Below are 16490 nucleotides of genomic sequence, written 5' to 3' on the forward strand. Positions count from 1 at the left end.
CTTTGTAAACGTCATCACACCTGGCCCTGTCAATCACTGCCTAGCCCTGTCAATTAAAGTGCAGAGGGTGCAGCAGTTGCAGAGAGAGCAGAGCCTCTAGGTGTAACGACAACGCCCCCGTTGCTCCTAGAGGTTCATTTGCATATGATAAAACATAATTTTTCTCAGCAATATGGCTCCCGGAACCCCTGCCGATCAGCCAATGCCTGTTACGTAAACTATAAATTACTAGAGGAAACGCTTGAATTGTTGGGAGGTTGCAATATAGAATATTCAAAACTCCTGTTGCCACCTGGAAACCATAGTCAAGCTGCTATTAAAGGGATTCTGTTACCTGCTTTTACCATTTTAAGCTGGCACCATCGCTATGTTGACTAAAGTACCTTATTTCCAGCAGTCTTCTTTTTACTTTATTTCGTTTTGTAGTTTTGATATAAAAGCGCTTTTTCTGTTATGCTAATTAGGGTCCAAGGTGCCCAGAGGGGCGTTTTTTTCACTCTCCGGTGCCCAGTGACGCCCCCTGCAGTGCCCAAGAACGCCTTCTGATCATCAAATAACCTCCCACAGCCCCGGCAAACGGTTCCGCCCCCTCCCCACGTCATAGTCTACCTTATAGAAATGCCCCGTCCTTCTTCCTGTCTGCGGCCAGAAAACTCGGCAGGCGCAGTACTGCCAGCGGCCTGCGCCTGCGCGATCATCAACCTCCTGAGGGCAACAGCCTCAAAAGTCTCACTGGGCATGCGCCGAGCCCAGTGATGTGACCTGAGCGCTGTTGCCCTCAGGAGGTTGATGATCGCGCAGGCCGCTGGCAGTACTGCGCCTGCGCGAGTTTTCTGGCCGCAGACAGGAAGAAGGACGGGGCATTTCTATAAGGTAGACTATGACGTGGGGAGGAGGCGGAACCGTTTGCCGGGCTGTGGGAGGTTATCTGATGATCAGGAGGCGTTCTTGGGCACTGCAGGGGGCGTCACTGGGCACCGGAGAGGGGAAAAAACGCCCCTCTGGGCACCTTGGACCCTAATTAGCATAACAGAAAAAGCGCTTTTATATCAAAACTACAAAACGAAATAAAGTAAAAAGAAGACTGCTGGAAATAAGGTACTTTAGTCAACATAGCGATGGTGCCAGCTTAAAATGGTAAAAGCAGGTGACAGATTCCCTTTAAGGGATCTGTAAAGCTGTACATTGGCCAAACCTGCTGAATTCAGCAGGACCACCCAACCTTCTGATGTGTATTGGGGTGTCCTGACTGTCCCCCAGGAGATGTCCAGGAGAGAAAGATAGGGCAGTTAAAACAGAGCATGCCTGACCCTTGGCTCTCACAGGAGACATAGTAAGAGGCTGCCCGAAGGAGCAGCTTCCTCCCCTGTCCTTATTGTGAACACATGTGAATATGGGGCCCAGGGCAAGAGGGGGCCCAGTATTAGTCTCCTCTTCTACTGGAGGACTCGATCCTCTAAAGGAACAATTTTTAGCAAAGATGTTTTAAGATTTTTCTCTGTGCATTCTTTAGTTCATTAAATAATACAACTTGTCCTATAAAAAGCAAGACCTCGTTGGGCTATATTGATGGAAGAGTGAAATAATTACTGCTTTTGGAAAGTAGGGATGAAAAAGCGAAAGTTGGCTTGAGGGGCAATTACTTACACTGGGGCTGGAGGAAACCGTTTTTTTATGACATTATAATTGTGGTACATCCTGATTTCTGGGTGTCCATCGTGTTGATGACTTTGGTTTTAGCTGATGAAATTGTCATTTCCAGATCCGGTCTACGAGCCGTTGTTGAGCGAAAGTCGCAGAATGATTACCAATGAAAGAATTGACGCTTACAATGAGGTCGCAGCAGGGATATTAAATGGCACCAATAGGAAATCAAGATCAAAAATCAAAATTTTTAGCGTTTCAAGGCTCATCTCAGAGGAAACAATAGAGCAATCCCTGGATGGTCTCCACATTCCAGAGACCAGCAGAGATATCGTGAGTACCAGAAAGCCGACCATAATGTAGTAGCCGTGGGATAGTGGGCGGGAGCCGGGCCGGCCCCGGGAGAGTGTGAGAATGCCGGGGCCGACCCCGGGAGAGTGCGAGAATGCCGGGGCCGGCCCCGGGAGAGTGCGAGAATGCCGGGGCCGGCCCCGGGAGAGTGCGAGAATGCCGGGGCCGGCCCCGGGAAAGTGCGAGAATGCCGGGGCCGGCCCCGGGAGAGTGCGAGAATGCCGGGGCCGGCCCCGGGAGAGTGCGAGAATGCCGGGGCCGGCCCCGGGAGAGTGCGAGAATGCCGGGGCCGGCCCTGGGGGGGGGGGAAATCTAGCACCCACTGTCATGGGGGCGGGGGGGGCTAGCAGTGGGTGGGAGCTGGGATAGTGAGGGGAAGCTGGAGCAAGTCAGGAGACAGTGGGCGGGAGCTCGGGCCAGCCCTGGACAGGGGGCTGGGGGGCTAGCAGTGGGACAGTAGATGAGATTTGGGGGCAGTGGGGGGAAGCTGGGCCAACCGTAATATACTGGGCAAGTTGGGGCCAACATATAGAGTGAGAGCTGCAGTCCACAACATTGCATACAACCTAATGTATTCCTTTGGACCGCAGCTGTGGCATAAGGTGGCCCCCGTCTTTCTTAGCTGTGAGACGTTGGTCGGGGTCTCCTGTAATGGAGGTTGGTGCTCACTGAAGTTCTGATTAACTCCTTCCTCTCCCCCAGAGTGCCATGATCCTTATGAATTCTTACTGCAACAAAATCATGAAGCCCATAGATGGCTCCTGCTGCCAGCCCGCGCCCCCTCTCACCTTCATACAGAAGCTGGGAGCCAGTTTCTTTGCTTTATCCATTGGGGCCTATGTGGCCATCAGCGTAATCCAGCGGAACAAGCACAGGAAGAACAAGATGTGCACGGACATAGAGAGCGGGGAGGAGAAGAAGCCGGCCACCGTCAACCCCGCCGCCTCTGCACTGGAGGTCGCCCTCTTCTCCTTCTCCAAGTTGGGTATCCTCATGGCCTACTTCTACTTCTGTGACCGCGCAAACCTGTATATGAAGGAAAACAAGTTTTATACCCACTCGTCATTCTTCATCCCCATCATCTACATCCTGGTGCTGGGCGTCTTCTACAACGAGAATACGAAGGAGGTAACGTTGTCTGTGGGGGGACATTATGTGTAATACAGTAGTATACTCGTGCAGACGTAACACCGCTGAGGGTGCGCTGCAGTTGTATTCCATGTAAGCGATCCTCTAAAGTCGGCCCATCAGACCGCCTATTGGTAGATTATTATCTACACTGATTCATCGCTGCAGAGTATCAGGGGAGAAAACTTTTTTTTCTTAATAACCCCTGTATCTGGCGGTTGATCCGCCGAAATTATAACAACATAACTTCGGAGCATCCAGTGCCAGTCTAGGCTACTTTCACATTAGCGTTTTGGCTTTCCGTTTGTGAGATCCGTTCAGTTTTGCCCTAATGCATTCTGAATGGAAAAGGATCCGCTCAGAATGCATCAGTTCAGTCTCCGTTCCATCTCCATTCCGTTCTGGAGGCGGACACCAAAATGCTGCCTGCATATATATACATATATAATAGTGAGTGCAGCTCTGGAGTATAATACAGGATGTAACTCAGGATCAGTACAGGATAAGTAATGTAATGTATGTACACAGTGACTGCACCAGCAGAATAGTGAGTGCAGCTCTGGAGTATACTGCAGGATGTAACTCAGGATCAGTACAGGATAAGTAATGTAATGTATGTACACAGTGACTGCACCAGCAGAATAGTGAGTGCAGCTCTGGAGTATGATACAGGATGTAACTCAGGTTCAGTACAGGATAAATAATGTAATGTATGTACACAGTGACTCCACCAGCAGAATAGTGAGTGCAGCTCTGGAGTATAATGCAGGATGTAACTCAGGATCAGTACAGGATAAGTAATGTAATATATGTACACAGTGTCTGCACCAGCAGAATAGTGAGTGCAGCTCTGGAGTATAATGCAGGATGTAACTCAGGATCAGTACAGGATAAGTAATGTATGTATGTACACAGTGACTGCACCAGCAGAATAGTGAGTGCAGCTCTGGAGTATAATACAGGATGTAACTCAGGATCAGTACAGGATAAGTAATGTATGTACACAGTGACTCCACCAGGAGAATAGTGAGTGCAGCTCTGGAGTATAATACAGGATGTAACTCAGGATCAGTACAGGATAAGTAATGTAATGTATGTACACAGTGACTGCACCAGCAGAATAGTGAGTGCAGCTCTGGAGTATAATACAGGATGTAACTCAGGATCAGTACAGGATAAGTAATGTATGTATGTACACAGTGACTGCACCAGCAGAATAGTGAGTGCAGCTCTGGAGTATAATACAGGATGTAACTCAGGATCAGTACAGGATAAGTTATGTAATGTATGTATATTGCAACAGTATTTAAAGGGTTTCCAGGGAAGTAAATTTAAAAAAGAAAAGGGCTAGAAAGTGTTAAAAATAAAAACATCATTACTCCCGTCAGCGATCGCTGCTGCTGCGGACCTGGTCCCAAGCTCTATGTACTGACGGCTTGTAGTCCCCCGATCATTGGCTGAGATGGGTCAGCGCTGCAGCCATTGACCATTTCTGGAGCCGGAACCAGGAAGCGATGAGTTGTTTGAGGTTATCACCTATCCACAAGATGGGGGATAACTATTAGATCCGAGGGGGTCCTACCGCTGGGACGCCGACTGATCACGATAACGGGACCCCATACCCCCTGCAGCCCTCTGAAATGAGTGGAGCAGCCAGACGCACATGCACGTGGACGCTCCATTCATTTCTATGGGAGTTCCGGAGATAGGATTTCAGGGGGGCTGCAGGGGGTTCAGGGTATGTGATCAAACAACCGGAATACCCCTTTAACTTCTGGAAAACCCCTTCTAGTCCAGTCATGTGAGAAGTATAGCAGGTTACGTTGTATGGTGCTCAGTAACCTTCTCCTTCATGTTTGATTGTAGACTAAGTTGTTGAATCGGGATCAGACTGATGAGTGGAAAGGATGGATGCAGCTCGTCATCCTGATCTATCACATCTCTGGAGCCAGCTCTGTAAGTGTTGTCATGGGGTCATTATAATGAACTGCTGCTTATATGACAGACGTCAGTGCTGACAATGAGACTAGGGACTCCAGGCGCCTTCTCTGTCTTCAGTATAGAACGGTGTGTTATCACTGTCACATTCATAAACTGGGACACGGCTGGGAATTGGGAAGTGGCCACCTCCAGATGGTGACTCTCCCGCTCCTGTGTATTCATTCAGGGTATACAGCATCCGATTTAGGGAACAATTATGCAGCTGCTGCAGAATGTCATAATACACACCTCAGCTGCTGCAGAACCTCCTAATACACACCTCGGCTGCTGCAGAACCTCTTAATACACACCTCAGCTGCTGCAGAACCTCCTAATACACACCTCAGCTCCTGCAGAACATCATAGTACACACCTCAGCTGCTGCAGAACCTCCTAATACACACCTCAGCTGCTGCAGAACCTCCTAATACACACCTCAGCTGCTGCAGGACCTCCTAATACACACCTCAGCTGCTGCAGAACCTCCTAATACACACCTCATCTGCTGCAGAACCTCCTAATACACACCTCAGCTGCTGCAGAACCTCCTAATACACACCTCAGCTGCTGCAGAACCTCCTAATACACACCTCAGCTGCTGCAGAACCTCCTAATACACACCTCATCTGCTGCAGAACCTCCTAATACACACCTCATCTGCTGCAGAACCTCCTAATACACACCTCAGCTGCTGCAGAACATCGTAATACACACCTCAGCTGCTGCAGAACCTCGTAATACACACCTCAGCTGCTGCAGGACCTCGTAATACACACCTCAGCTGCTGCAGGACCTCCTAATACACACCTCAGCTGCTGCAGAACCTCCTAATACACACCTCAGCTGCTGCAGAACCTCCTAATACACACCTCAGCTGCTGCAGAACCTCCTAATACACACCTCAGCTGCTGCAGAACCTCCTAATACACACCTCAGCTGCTGCAGAACCTCCTAATACACACCTCAGCTGCTGCAGAACCTCCTAATACACACCTCAGCTGCTGCAGAACCTCCTAATACACACCTCAGCTGCTGCAGAACCTCCTAATACACACCTCAGCTGCTGCAGAACCTCCTAATACACACCTCAGCTGCTGCAGAACCTCCTAATACACACCTCAGCTGCTGCAGAACCTCCTAATACACACCTCAGCTGCTGCAGAACATCGTAATACACACCTCAGCTGCTGCAGAACATCGTAATACACACCTCAGCTGCTGCAGAACATCGTAATACACACCTCAGCTGCTGCAGAACATCCTAATACACACCTCAGCTGCTGCAGAACATCGTAATACACACCTCAGCTGCTTCAGAACATCGTAATACACACCTCAGCTGCTGCAGAACCTCCTAATACACACCTCAGCTGCTGCAGAACCTCCTAATACACACCTCAGCTGCTGCAGAACATTATGATACACATTTCATTTACCTCAGAGTCCTTCATAACGGTCTCTTTCTTCTGATGTGAAGCGATGTCCCCTATGATGACTACTGATCCGTCTTCTCTCCTCAGTTTCTACCGGTGTACATGCACGTCCGGGTTCTGGTCGCTGCGTATTTATTTCAGACTGGATACGGACACTTTTCTTATTTCTGGATAAAGGGGGATTTTGGACTCTACCGAATTTCCCAGGTAGGAACATTTCAGCAGGTTTGTAAAGCGACTGTGTGAACATTGCTCGGGTAGATATTGTAGATTTCCTCAGGAGGGCGCTCTGGTAATGTGTCCTTTATTCTGAAATATCCAGGAGGTGCACATATCAGCAGCGTCGTCATAGTGTAGAAGCATGCCCTTAGCCTGCTGTATTTCACATGTGAGAGCAGAAGCTTGTGCTGCAGAGCTTCTTCTCATTTTGGTAAAGGGATGTTCTGACTAACAATATTTGTCATGTAAAAGACTATATATTGGGTGAACGCATTTAAGGGGTTGTCCAGTGGAGGAAAACTTTTTACAAAAGGCTCAGATGTTAAAGGAGGAATACTCGCCACTCCCCGTTCCGATGTTTCCGCCAGTCTTTTATTCCTGACTAGTGTTGAGCGAACTTCTGTTTTTAAGTTCGGCGTCTAAAGTTCGGGTTATCGAAGTATCCCGTTATGGATTCCGCTACCACGGACCATAACGGAATTTAGAATCCGTAACGGGATACTTCGATAACCCGAACTTTAGACGCCGAACTCGTAGTTCAGCGGTGATCTCATCGAACAGGATGCTTATGGCCAGACTCCTATTTGCAGAAATGAATGGAACCTACCTCAGAAAAGCACTAAAGAATGGGTTGGACAACCTGTCGCACAGCGGAGGTCCACTTTTATATAATTCCAGATGTTCATTTATATCGTCCACAGGTCTTGTTTCGCCTCAACTTCCTGGTGGTGGTCCTCTGTGTAGTGATGGATCGGGCATACCAGTTCTACTACTTTGTCCCATTGGTTTCCTTCTGGTTCATGGTGATCTATGGATCATTGGCATTATGGCCCCAGATAACCCAGAAGAAAGCAAATGGTAAGAACGACCTCGGATGAATCTTGAATGGACGTGTTTGTCTATTTGGTTCATTGACCTCCGGTTTTTTTTAATTATTTGGCAGTATAAAGTGGTTGCCCGCTCACCAAATAGACAGGTAAATGTTTGTATGGGGGATTCATGCAGTGCACCCATATGAACCTGTGAATGTGAGGGACACATCAGGATACATTGCACCTGCACCATATATGGTCTCATTCACATTAATGGGAGGTGTGTGTAATGCAGAACAGGTCCTCTAGAGCAGGCATGCTCAACTTGCGGCTCTCCAGCTGTTGCAAATCTCCAGCTTCCAGCATGCCCAAACAGCCTACAGCAGGGCATTGTGGGAGTTGTAGTTTTACAACAGCTGGAGGACCGCAGGTTGAGCATGCCTGGTGTAGAGCAAGAGATGCTTTATATAAGGGCTCTCCACACTGGCCAAGAGATAAGGATCCTGAACAGAGGACCGATCTATTAGGGTGCATTCACACGACCGTATAAATGGATCCGCATCTGTTCCACAATTTTGCACAACGGGTGTGGACCTATTCATTTCAATGGGGCCGCAAAAGATGCGGACAGCACACAGCATTCTCTATATAGCGCCGGCTATGTGCGGTCCCCAAAAAGGATCCTGAACAGAGGACCGATCTATTAGGGTGCATTCACACGACCGTAAAAAGACACTAAGTCGTGTGAATGCACCCTTAGAGTGTATGGAGATAAGCCGGACAACCCTTTTAACTCTTTGGCACTGGAGCGATAGGCAAACATGGCACCCGCTCGCTCGTGCAGCGGGTGTCATGGCCAGCAGGTCTCTGCTGTTTCAAACAGCAGAGACCTGCGGCTAATTACCGAAATCGGCAATAATAATCAAGTGAGATCAGGGCATCTACGGTAAATGCGCAAAAACCCGGTAGCTCGCGCTTTCGGGCATCCTACTGGTGTCCCCTGTGGCCAATGGGGATGCCAGTAATTGGTTTGAATAAGCTCAGCCTCGTTGAAGAGGCTGAGAACATTCAAACTGCAATTCTTATTTTGGCCACCAGATGGCAGGCCAAAATAAGAAATTAGCAATTCTCAATAAGTCCAGTTTAAAAATACATGATTGTTCAAAATAAAAAAAATCCAAAAAATAGATTTTGTAGGCTCATATATGAGCTTCAAAATCATTACAAAAAATAAAAAAAATCATCCCCCTTTCCGTATAATAAAAAAAATACCTAAATAGCAAAAAATATACAATACATCATGGGTATCATCGCGACTGAAAACGCCCAATACGGTGAATGGCGCCCAATACGGTGAATGGTGTAACGGTAGAGTCAATATGGTCAATTTGCCATTTTTTTAATGCTTCTCTTACCCAAAATTTTTTAATAAAATGTGATCAAAAAGTCACACACACTCCAAAATGGTATCAATTAAAACTACAGATTGTCCCGCAAAAAATTAGCCCCCCACACAGCTCAGTGAATAACTATAAAAAAGTTAGAGGTCAGAATATGGTGATGTAAAAAAGAAAATTATTTTTTTCAAAGTTTAAATTTATTTTTACAGTATTTAGACGTAAAAACCTATACATATGGGGAATCGTTGTAATCGTAATGACCCAGAGAATGCAGAGCATGGGTCAGTTTTACTGCAAACGGAACGCCTTGGGAACAAAACCCTTAAAACGGTGGAGGAATTGCGTTTCTTTTTCCTATTCCACCCCATTTTTTTATTTTTTTTTATTTTTTTTACCGCTTCCCACTACTTTGTATGCCATAATTAATGGCGGCATTAGAAAGTACAACTTGTCCCGCAAAAAATAAGCCCTATAAAAAAAGTTATGGCTCAAGCAAGATAGGGAAGAAAAATAAAAACGTAACAACGAAGAAACCTCCAGTATCGTAACTCTTTCCGGTAAGAGGCGATTAGCTGCACCTTCTAGATTTTATCATTTTGTAGATATTTCCGTGCATTCTTCCATATCTGTTGACGTCAGGATTTTTCTTTCACAGCCAATAACATCTGGTATTTTGGCCTGGCGCTAAAGTTCGCTTTCCTGCTGCTGTGTCTCTACGTCCTGTCCCGCTCTCAGGTACGGTCACATCTACCATCTGCCTAATAGCTCTGTGCGGCGCGGCGTCCACAGTGACCTGGTGTGGATACCGCTCGCCATGAGGGACAACCTTTATGCATAGATATAACTATAGGAGAGAGGAGACAGGTGGGGGGAACTCGGGTCAGATGTAGATATTATTTGGATCTGTACGAAGTCTCTGACAACACTGATGGGAATCAGAAAAAGTTGTCAGAATGTTTCAGTAGTGCAGCTGTACATGGCAGGATGTACTGTTGCCGTCACAATTATTCAACCCCCATTGTAAATTAGGGTTATTAGAATACATTCACACTTGCGTTTTTCTTTTCCGGCGCTGAGTTCCGTCCTAGGGGCTCAATACCGGAAAAGAACTGATCAGTTTTATCCTAATGCATTCTGAATGGAGAGCAATCCGTTCAGGATGTCTTCAGATCAGTCTTTTTGACTGTTCAGGACGGAGATAATACCGCAGCATGCTACGGTTTTATCTCCGGCCAAAAGAGAGAAAGTCTGAAGCACAGATACGACTTCTCTGTTTTTGAGTTCACTTCTGGTTTTGGTTTCCAAAACGGCGTCAGGAAACCTGACCGCGTGGCCGTACCTCTTCGTTAAGTCTCCATGCGGTTGGGGTGGCCATCAGGGCAGGTTCATGGACCTGCATATTCCCAGAGATGAGATCTCCACCGACCAGACATAGCTTGTGGAAATGCTGTCGTTTGCCCTAAAGGTGCCCCTACACATTAGAAGAACATTGGGCAAATCCCCGGGACTGACCGACCATCTATTGTGTGTGGGGGGAAGGGTGTCTCAGCTATCCCCTGATGGCAGGCAAAAGACTGATCAGACAGATTTGATTTCAACATGCCCATCATGTGTTTCTATGGGAGAAGGTAGTTTTATTCCTCTCTTTCTATTTCTATAGAATAGATGCATCCTCTGGCAAGATGAGTGTGCATGTGTATGGGGCATATGGAGGCATAACAGTCAGTCAGCAGCCATCTAAGGTGTATGGGCCCCTGGACCACCAAATGGTTTCAGTGGTTACTGATTTTGTAGCCGATACAGAGAACGGCTGTTTCTCTGTTTTCCTCTCAACCACGGATGTGATGCGCTTCTGCAGGAATCGCTCCTGATAATGGACACCCCGCACCCCTGAATGCCTCACTCGGGGGTCTCCTTTACTGTGCATCTACAGTAGCAGGGTCTAGAGCGGTGTTCAGACACATTTCTCATGCCATATAATCTCCTAGCTGCGGTTAATGAGCCGTTCTCTCACGCAGGATTCCTTCCAGAAGATCTTCTCTCTTTGGCCGATATCCAAGCTGTTCGAGCTGAACGGTGAAGTCTATGAATGGTGGTTTAGATGGAGCTTAGACCGATATGTAAGTCGTGCTTTCTTATCCCTCAGTCACTCTGAATTATTCTGTGAAGAGAATGATCATCTCTTTACTTCACCATGAAATGTTGCAGCATCAATTCTTTAGGGTTCTCTGTTATGTCGTCCCTCTGTTATTCCTCCTGGCATCCATTAAATAGGTTGGCCCATCTCGCACATTGGTGGCATGTCGTTAGGATATACCACCAATGTGAGGTGGAGGTCCCACCCTTGGGATCTGCACCTATCTCCAGAATGGGGCGCCCAAAGTGAAGCAGAGTGCGCTGCATGCTCTCCATTCAGTTCTATTGGAGTTCCGAAAAGATCCGAGCACTCCCATAGACTTGAATTGAGGATGGCCGCACTTGTTCAGTTTCGGGGCCCGGTTCTAGAGATAGGATATCCCACCAATGTCCGATAGGTCTATCTGTTTGCCACCAACGTATGAGATGCGGCATGGCAGATCTTCCTAGAGGTGCATTGATACTGGCATGAGGAAATTCAGGACTTTCAGAAAGCCGTGATGGCGCCAGTTCTGGATGATGGAATTAAGATTCTGATTCTTTTGGCTTTCAGGCGGTTTTCCACGGAATGCTGTTCGCATTCATCTACCTGGCGTTACAGAAACATCAGGTGCTTTTCGAAGGAAAAGGAGAACCTCTGTTTTCCACCAAAGTCTCCAGTGTTTTACTCTTCTTCTCTGTCGTTTCTTTCCTGGTAAGTCCTTTAGGAATCTGCCCCCTGGTTAACCCCCCCCCTCACTGCCATTATTTACATAGCACCGACATATACTGCAATTTATAGGGAATTAATCAACCCTGCCGCCCAGCACCTTTAACATGGTGTGGCCTGTGACAAAGCTCTGTGTAGAAACATAATGAAACTCCCATAGACTATAATGGTAATTAATTGCAGTCTATGGGAGAAGCAATCAGATGATTGTATGTTTGTCCTCTAGGAGGAACCAAAAAAAAAAAGTTTCAAAAAATTTATAAAAAATGCAACAAAAAAATCATAGGTATCGCCATGTCCCAAAACGCCAGTACTATTAAAATATAAAGATATACAGTATATCCGATACGGTAAACACTGTAATGGAAAAATAAATCAATACGGTTGATTTGCAGTTTTTTTTTTTTTGTTGCTTCACCTGCCCAAAAAATGTAATAAAAAGCGATCAAAAGTCATACACAGTCCAAAATAATATTGGATCACCCTGCAAAAAATGAGCCCCCACACAGCTCCATAGACGTAACTTATAAAAAAAAATAAAAGTTATGTGGGTCAGAATATGGCAATGCAGAAGAATCTGATTTATTTTTTTTTTTTTTGGGACCCGCACCTACAAGGAGAACAGAGCGGGGAGAACTGTGGCTGGAGGTCCGGGGTCCGTCCACCACCAAGCGCTGCTCCCATACAAGTGAATGGGAGCGCACGCGCAGCCCCTGCTCCCATACATTTCTGGCTCGGCTATTTTCGGCGACCCCATTGAAATGAATGGAGTGCAGCTGCGCATGCGCAGTGCGCCCTCCGTTCATTTCCCCGCTCCGTTCTCGATGTATGTGCGGGTCCCAGAGGTGGGACCCGCACCTATCAGACAATGGTGGCATATCCTAGCGATTATGCCCCCATTGTATGTGATGGGAATACCCCTTTAAGTATTTAAAACTATAAAAATGTGGTATCGTAATCGTACTGACTGAGAACCGATGAGGAGATGGAGAGCACGCAGGATTATCAGTACTATATACACGAGGCGGGCAGAGCAGGAAGTCTGTGCGGTGAAGCTTCAGCCAATAGCTGCAGAGCAGGAAGTGATGTCAGAGAAGGGGCGTGTCATTTTTACAACTTCTCCAGTTCAGTCCTGTAACAGGCAGCCATTTTTTTATTTATTTTTTCTTGGGGTGTCGAGAAGTTTGGCCAGTAACACATCCATGTCATATCCACAGGGAGTGCGATAGGCGCAGGTCTCACCTCAGGGAGCCGCACTGTAATACGTTTTTGTGTGTAGTAAGGATATAATGTGCGTCCTCTTCTTTCCTTAGACCTACTCGATATGGGCCAGCAGCTGTAAAAACAAGACAGAATGCAACGAGATGCACCCATCAATTTCTGTCGTACAGGTACTACTACTCTCATTATGTGTATGGATAGAGGGTGGACCCCGACCGATCCTTACAGAGCTGGTGTGAGCGCAGCTTTGCAGGGTGAACTTAACGCAGCACCGAATCAGCGCTGCAGCTCCTGTATTTTCTGCATTGGTGGTAGTCACAGAATGCAGACCCCCGCCACCCATAAAGCGGTGGCGTAGCTTGGCAATATGCAATAACTCTACAAGAGGGGGAACCATTTTTTAAGCTGCACTGTCTGAAATGCTTTCCCTCCGCCATGCTTTACACTGCAGGAAGTCACTACTTGGAGCACATTTTGGTAATAGGTCTGATAAAACGGACCTCATTCTCCCATGTTGTTGTCTCTGTGCAGATTTTAGCTTTCGTCCTCATCAGGAATATTCCTGGATACGCCCGTTCCGTGTACAGCTCCTTCTTTGCCTGGTTTGGCAGAATTTCCTTGGAGGTAAGTGCTGTCTGTGCTACGAGAGTTGAAAATATTGCGGTAAAAGTGGTACTTACCTCATTGATGAATTTCACTATGGTTGTCTTCAAAGTAGTCTCCTTTTGAAGCTATGCATTGGTGCCAGAGCCTCATCGACGCTCGAAGCTGGTTTTGTGGAATGGCCGTCAGTGCGGCTGTCGTTTTACCTTTGATGTCATTAAAGGGGTTGTGTCACCTCACACTTTGGTGGCATAATGCTAGGATAGGTCACTAATGTCAGATAAGTGTGGATCCCACCTCTGGGACCCGTATCTATATCTAGAATGGGGGCTCTCAAAGCAAGCATATATCTTATGTCATTTTCTAGTATACTTAGTGTTTCAGTTCGTCCCCATAAAATTCTTCTTAAAGGGTCATCTCCACAGGTCCCAAAAGCCCACACCTGTCTCGGAAATGGGGTTTCTTCTCCCAGCTGCTGGGAAAGGCGAGGTGGCCATGCATGTGCATGCATATTCACTTGTATGGGGGTTCCAAAAACTGCTGAGCGTGCTTACTGGTCTATTTTTGGAAGTCCCATAGCAATGAATGGAGAAAGCCATGCATGTGTGACCACCGTCACAGTGGTAGGAGGAACGGGATCGGCGGCAGCGCAACCAGGTAAAGTCGGGATACAGATGTAGATCTGTATTCTTTATTCATTCTGTTTCTATTAAAGGTAATGCGTTTCTTTCGGGGCCGAACACAGACCCCTTCTTCTTTGTCTAAAGAAGGGGCCCATTCGGCCCCGAAACGTGTTACCTTAAACAGAAACCTTTATTAATAAAGAATACAGATCTACATCTTACCTGGTTGCGATGCCGATCCCGTTTCTCCAACCACTGTATCTTGACTGGGCACGTCTGTGCCTATAGGGACAAGCCTGGCAGCACCGGCTACTGGTATCCTACATGCCATTTTGGGTGTTGCGCTCCCAGCACAACACCATCAAGGGAGCCTCTGTGACCAAGCAGCACGCTTAACCCTTCGGTCAAGCAGTCCTACTCATGAGCGCTGCTTTCCTCTCTTTTCTTTTCACCTCTCCATTCACAGCAGTCATAAGTCCCAGAGGTGGGACCCACACGTTAGATATACAGCATATGGCATATTCCACGACATCAATGTGCAGATGGGAATACCCCGTTAAGCATCTTCTGTCTGCAGATTATTCTTGGAATGTATTAACATTTAAGCTTCACTGTGAGAAAAGCTGACACTCTGTGTCGTGCATGGTGCAGGGCCTGTGGGGGCACGACAAACGGATTTTCCTTCACACCAAAGAGAGATTCCCGTGTCATGCGCTGCCCCTCAAGCCCTGCACTAGTCATCAGCAGGTGGGCAGGGAGAGCAGGAATTCATGAATAACCAGGACTCTTCTCAGATAGATTTGACTCTTTTAAAGGCCTAGTCTGCAATGATTATGATGCTGGTTCTCGGCAACCACTTACTTTTAGCTGATGTGTGACGCACCACTGAGATCAACATTTCTGTCACTACTTTCTACTGCCCTTAGTACGGTCAGAATAAAGTTGATGACAGGTTCCCTTTAAAGGGTATTCCCATCTCAGACAATGGGGGTATATCACTAGGATATGCCCGAATTGTCTGATAACTGCTGATCCCACCTCTGGGACCTACACCGACAACTGAGCCCTGAAATCGCCGCGCACTGGCTGTTCTATTTTCGTCACCCCCATAGAAATGAATGGGAGCAGTGGGCGTGCAAGCTTAGTGTGTTCCCATTCACTTGTATGGCGAGAGCGCTTGTGGTGGCTGGACCTCGGTAGATCCGGGGTCCTCCAGCCACCACCTTCTCTGCTGCTTTCTCAATATAGTTGCGGGTCCCAACTGTGGGACCCGCACCTATCAGACAATGGGGACATATCCTAGCGATATGTCCCCATTGTCTCAGATGGGTATACCCCTTTAACCCGTAGAGAACCCGCACCATACATGTACGGCGCAGATGTCCGTGACTTAAAGACCAGCGCCGTGCATGTACGGCGCTGTGATCGGGCGGGTGCAGGAGACGCGCCCACCCGATCCGTGGCAGGGGTCCGGCAGTCACAGTGTGTAATACACTTACAGCCAATGCATCACAATACATAAGTATTGTGATTCATTGTAAAGGGGATCAGACCCCCAAAAGTTGAAGTCCCAGAGTGGGACAAAAAATAAAGTGTGAAAAAGAGTTTAAAAAAAAAAGTTTTGCAAAAAAAAATGTAAAACTTTTAAGTAAAAAACTAAAAAAGTGTCCTTTTCCCCAAATAAAGTAAAATGTTTTTGTAAAACATAGGGGAAAAAAGAAAAGTAGGGTATCGCCGCGTCCGTATCAACCGGCTCTATAAAAATATCACATGATCTAACCCCTCAGGTGAACACCGTAAAAGAAAATTAAATAAAAACTGGGCTAAGAAAAACATTTTTTTGTCACCTTACAACACTAAAAGTGCAACACCAAGCGATCAAAAATGCGTATGCCCCCCAAAATCCTACCTAAGACATTCGCCCAAAAAATAAAAAACTATGGCTCTCAGACTATGGAGACACTAAAACATGATTTTTTGGGGGTTTCAAAAATGCTTTTATTGTGTTAAATGTAAAAAAAAGTATACACATTAGGTATCCCCGCGTCCATAAGAACCTGCTGTATAAAAATATCACATGACCTAAGCCCTCAGGTAAACGCCCTAAAAAAATATAAACACTGTGTAAAAAAAGCAATTTTTTGTCACCTTACATCACAAAAAGTGTAATAGCAAGTGATAAAGTCATATACACCCCAAAATAGTGCCAATCAAGCCGTCATCTCATCCTG

General features: G+C 46.8%; 1 protein-coding gene across 3 annotated transcripts in view; it reads left to right on the forward strand.

The window, feature by feature from the left end:
- The window catches only part of CASD1 (CAS1 domain containing 1), a 62414-nt gene that overhangs the window by 34315 nt on the left and 11609 nt on the right, over positions 1-16490 (forward strand). For all 3 annotated transcript variants that reach the window (XM_040431207.1, XM_040431209.1, XM_040431208.1), the window contains exons 9-18: positions 1763-1977; positions 2698-3123; positions 4990-5079; positions 6624-6743; positions 7457-7613; positions 9623-9702; positions 10986-11087; positions 11657-11797; positions 13126-13203; positions 13565-13657. In XM_040431207.1, coding sequence (XP_040287141.1) covers positions 1763-1977; positions 2698-3123; positions 4990-5079; positions 6624-6743; positions 7457-7613; positions 9623-9702; positions 10986-11087; positions 11657-11797; positions 13126-13203; positions 13565-13657 — 1502 coding nt within the window. The remainder of the gene's footprint in view (positions 1-1762; positions 1978-2697; positions 3124-4989; positions 5080-6623; positions 6744-7456; positions 7614-9622; positions 9703-10985; positions 11088-11656; positions 11798-13125; positions 13204-13564; positions 13658-16490) is intronic.

The sequence above is a fragment of the Bufo bufo genome, chromosome 5 (genome assembly GCF_905171765.1).
Source record: "Bufo bufo chromosome 5, aBufBuf1.1, whole genome shotgun sequence".
NCBI classification, from domain to species: Eukaryota; Metazoa; Chordata; class Amphibia; order Anura; family Bufonidae; genus Bufo; species Bufo bufo.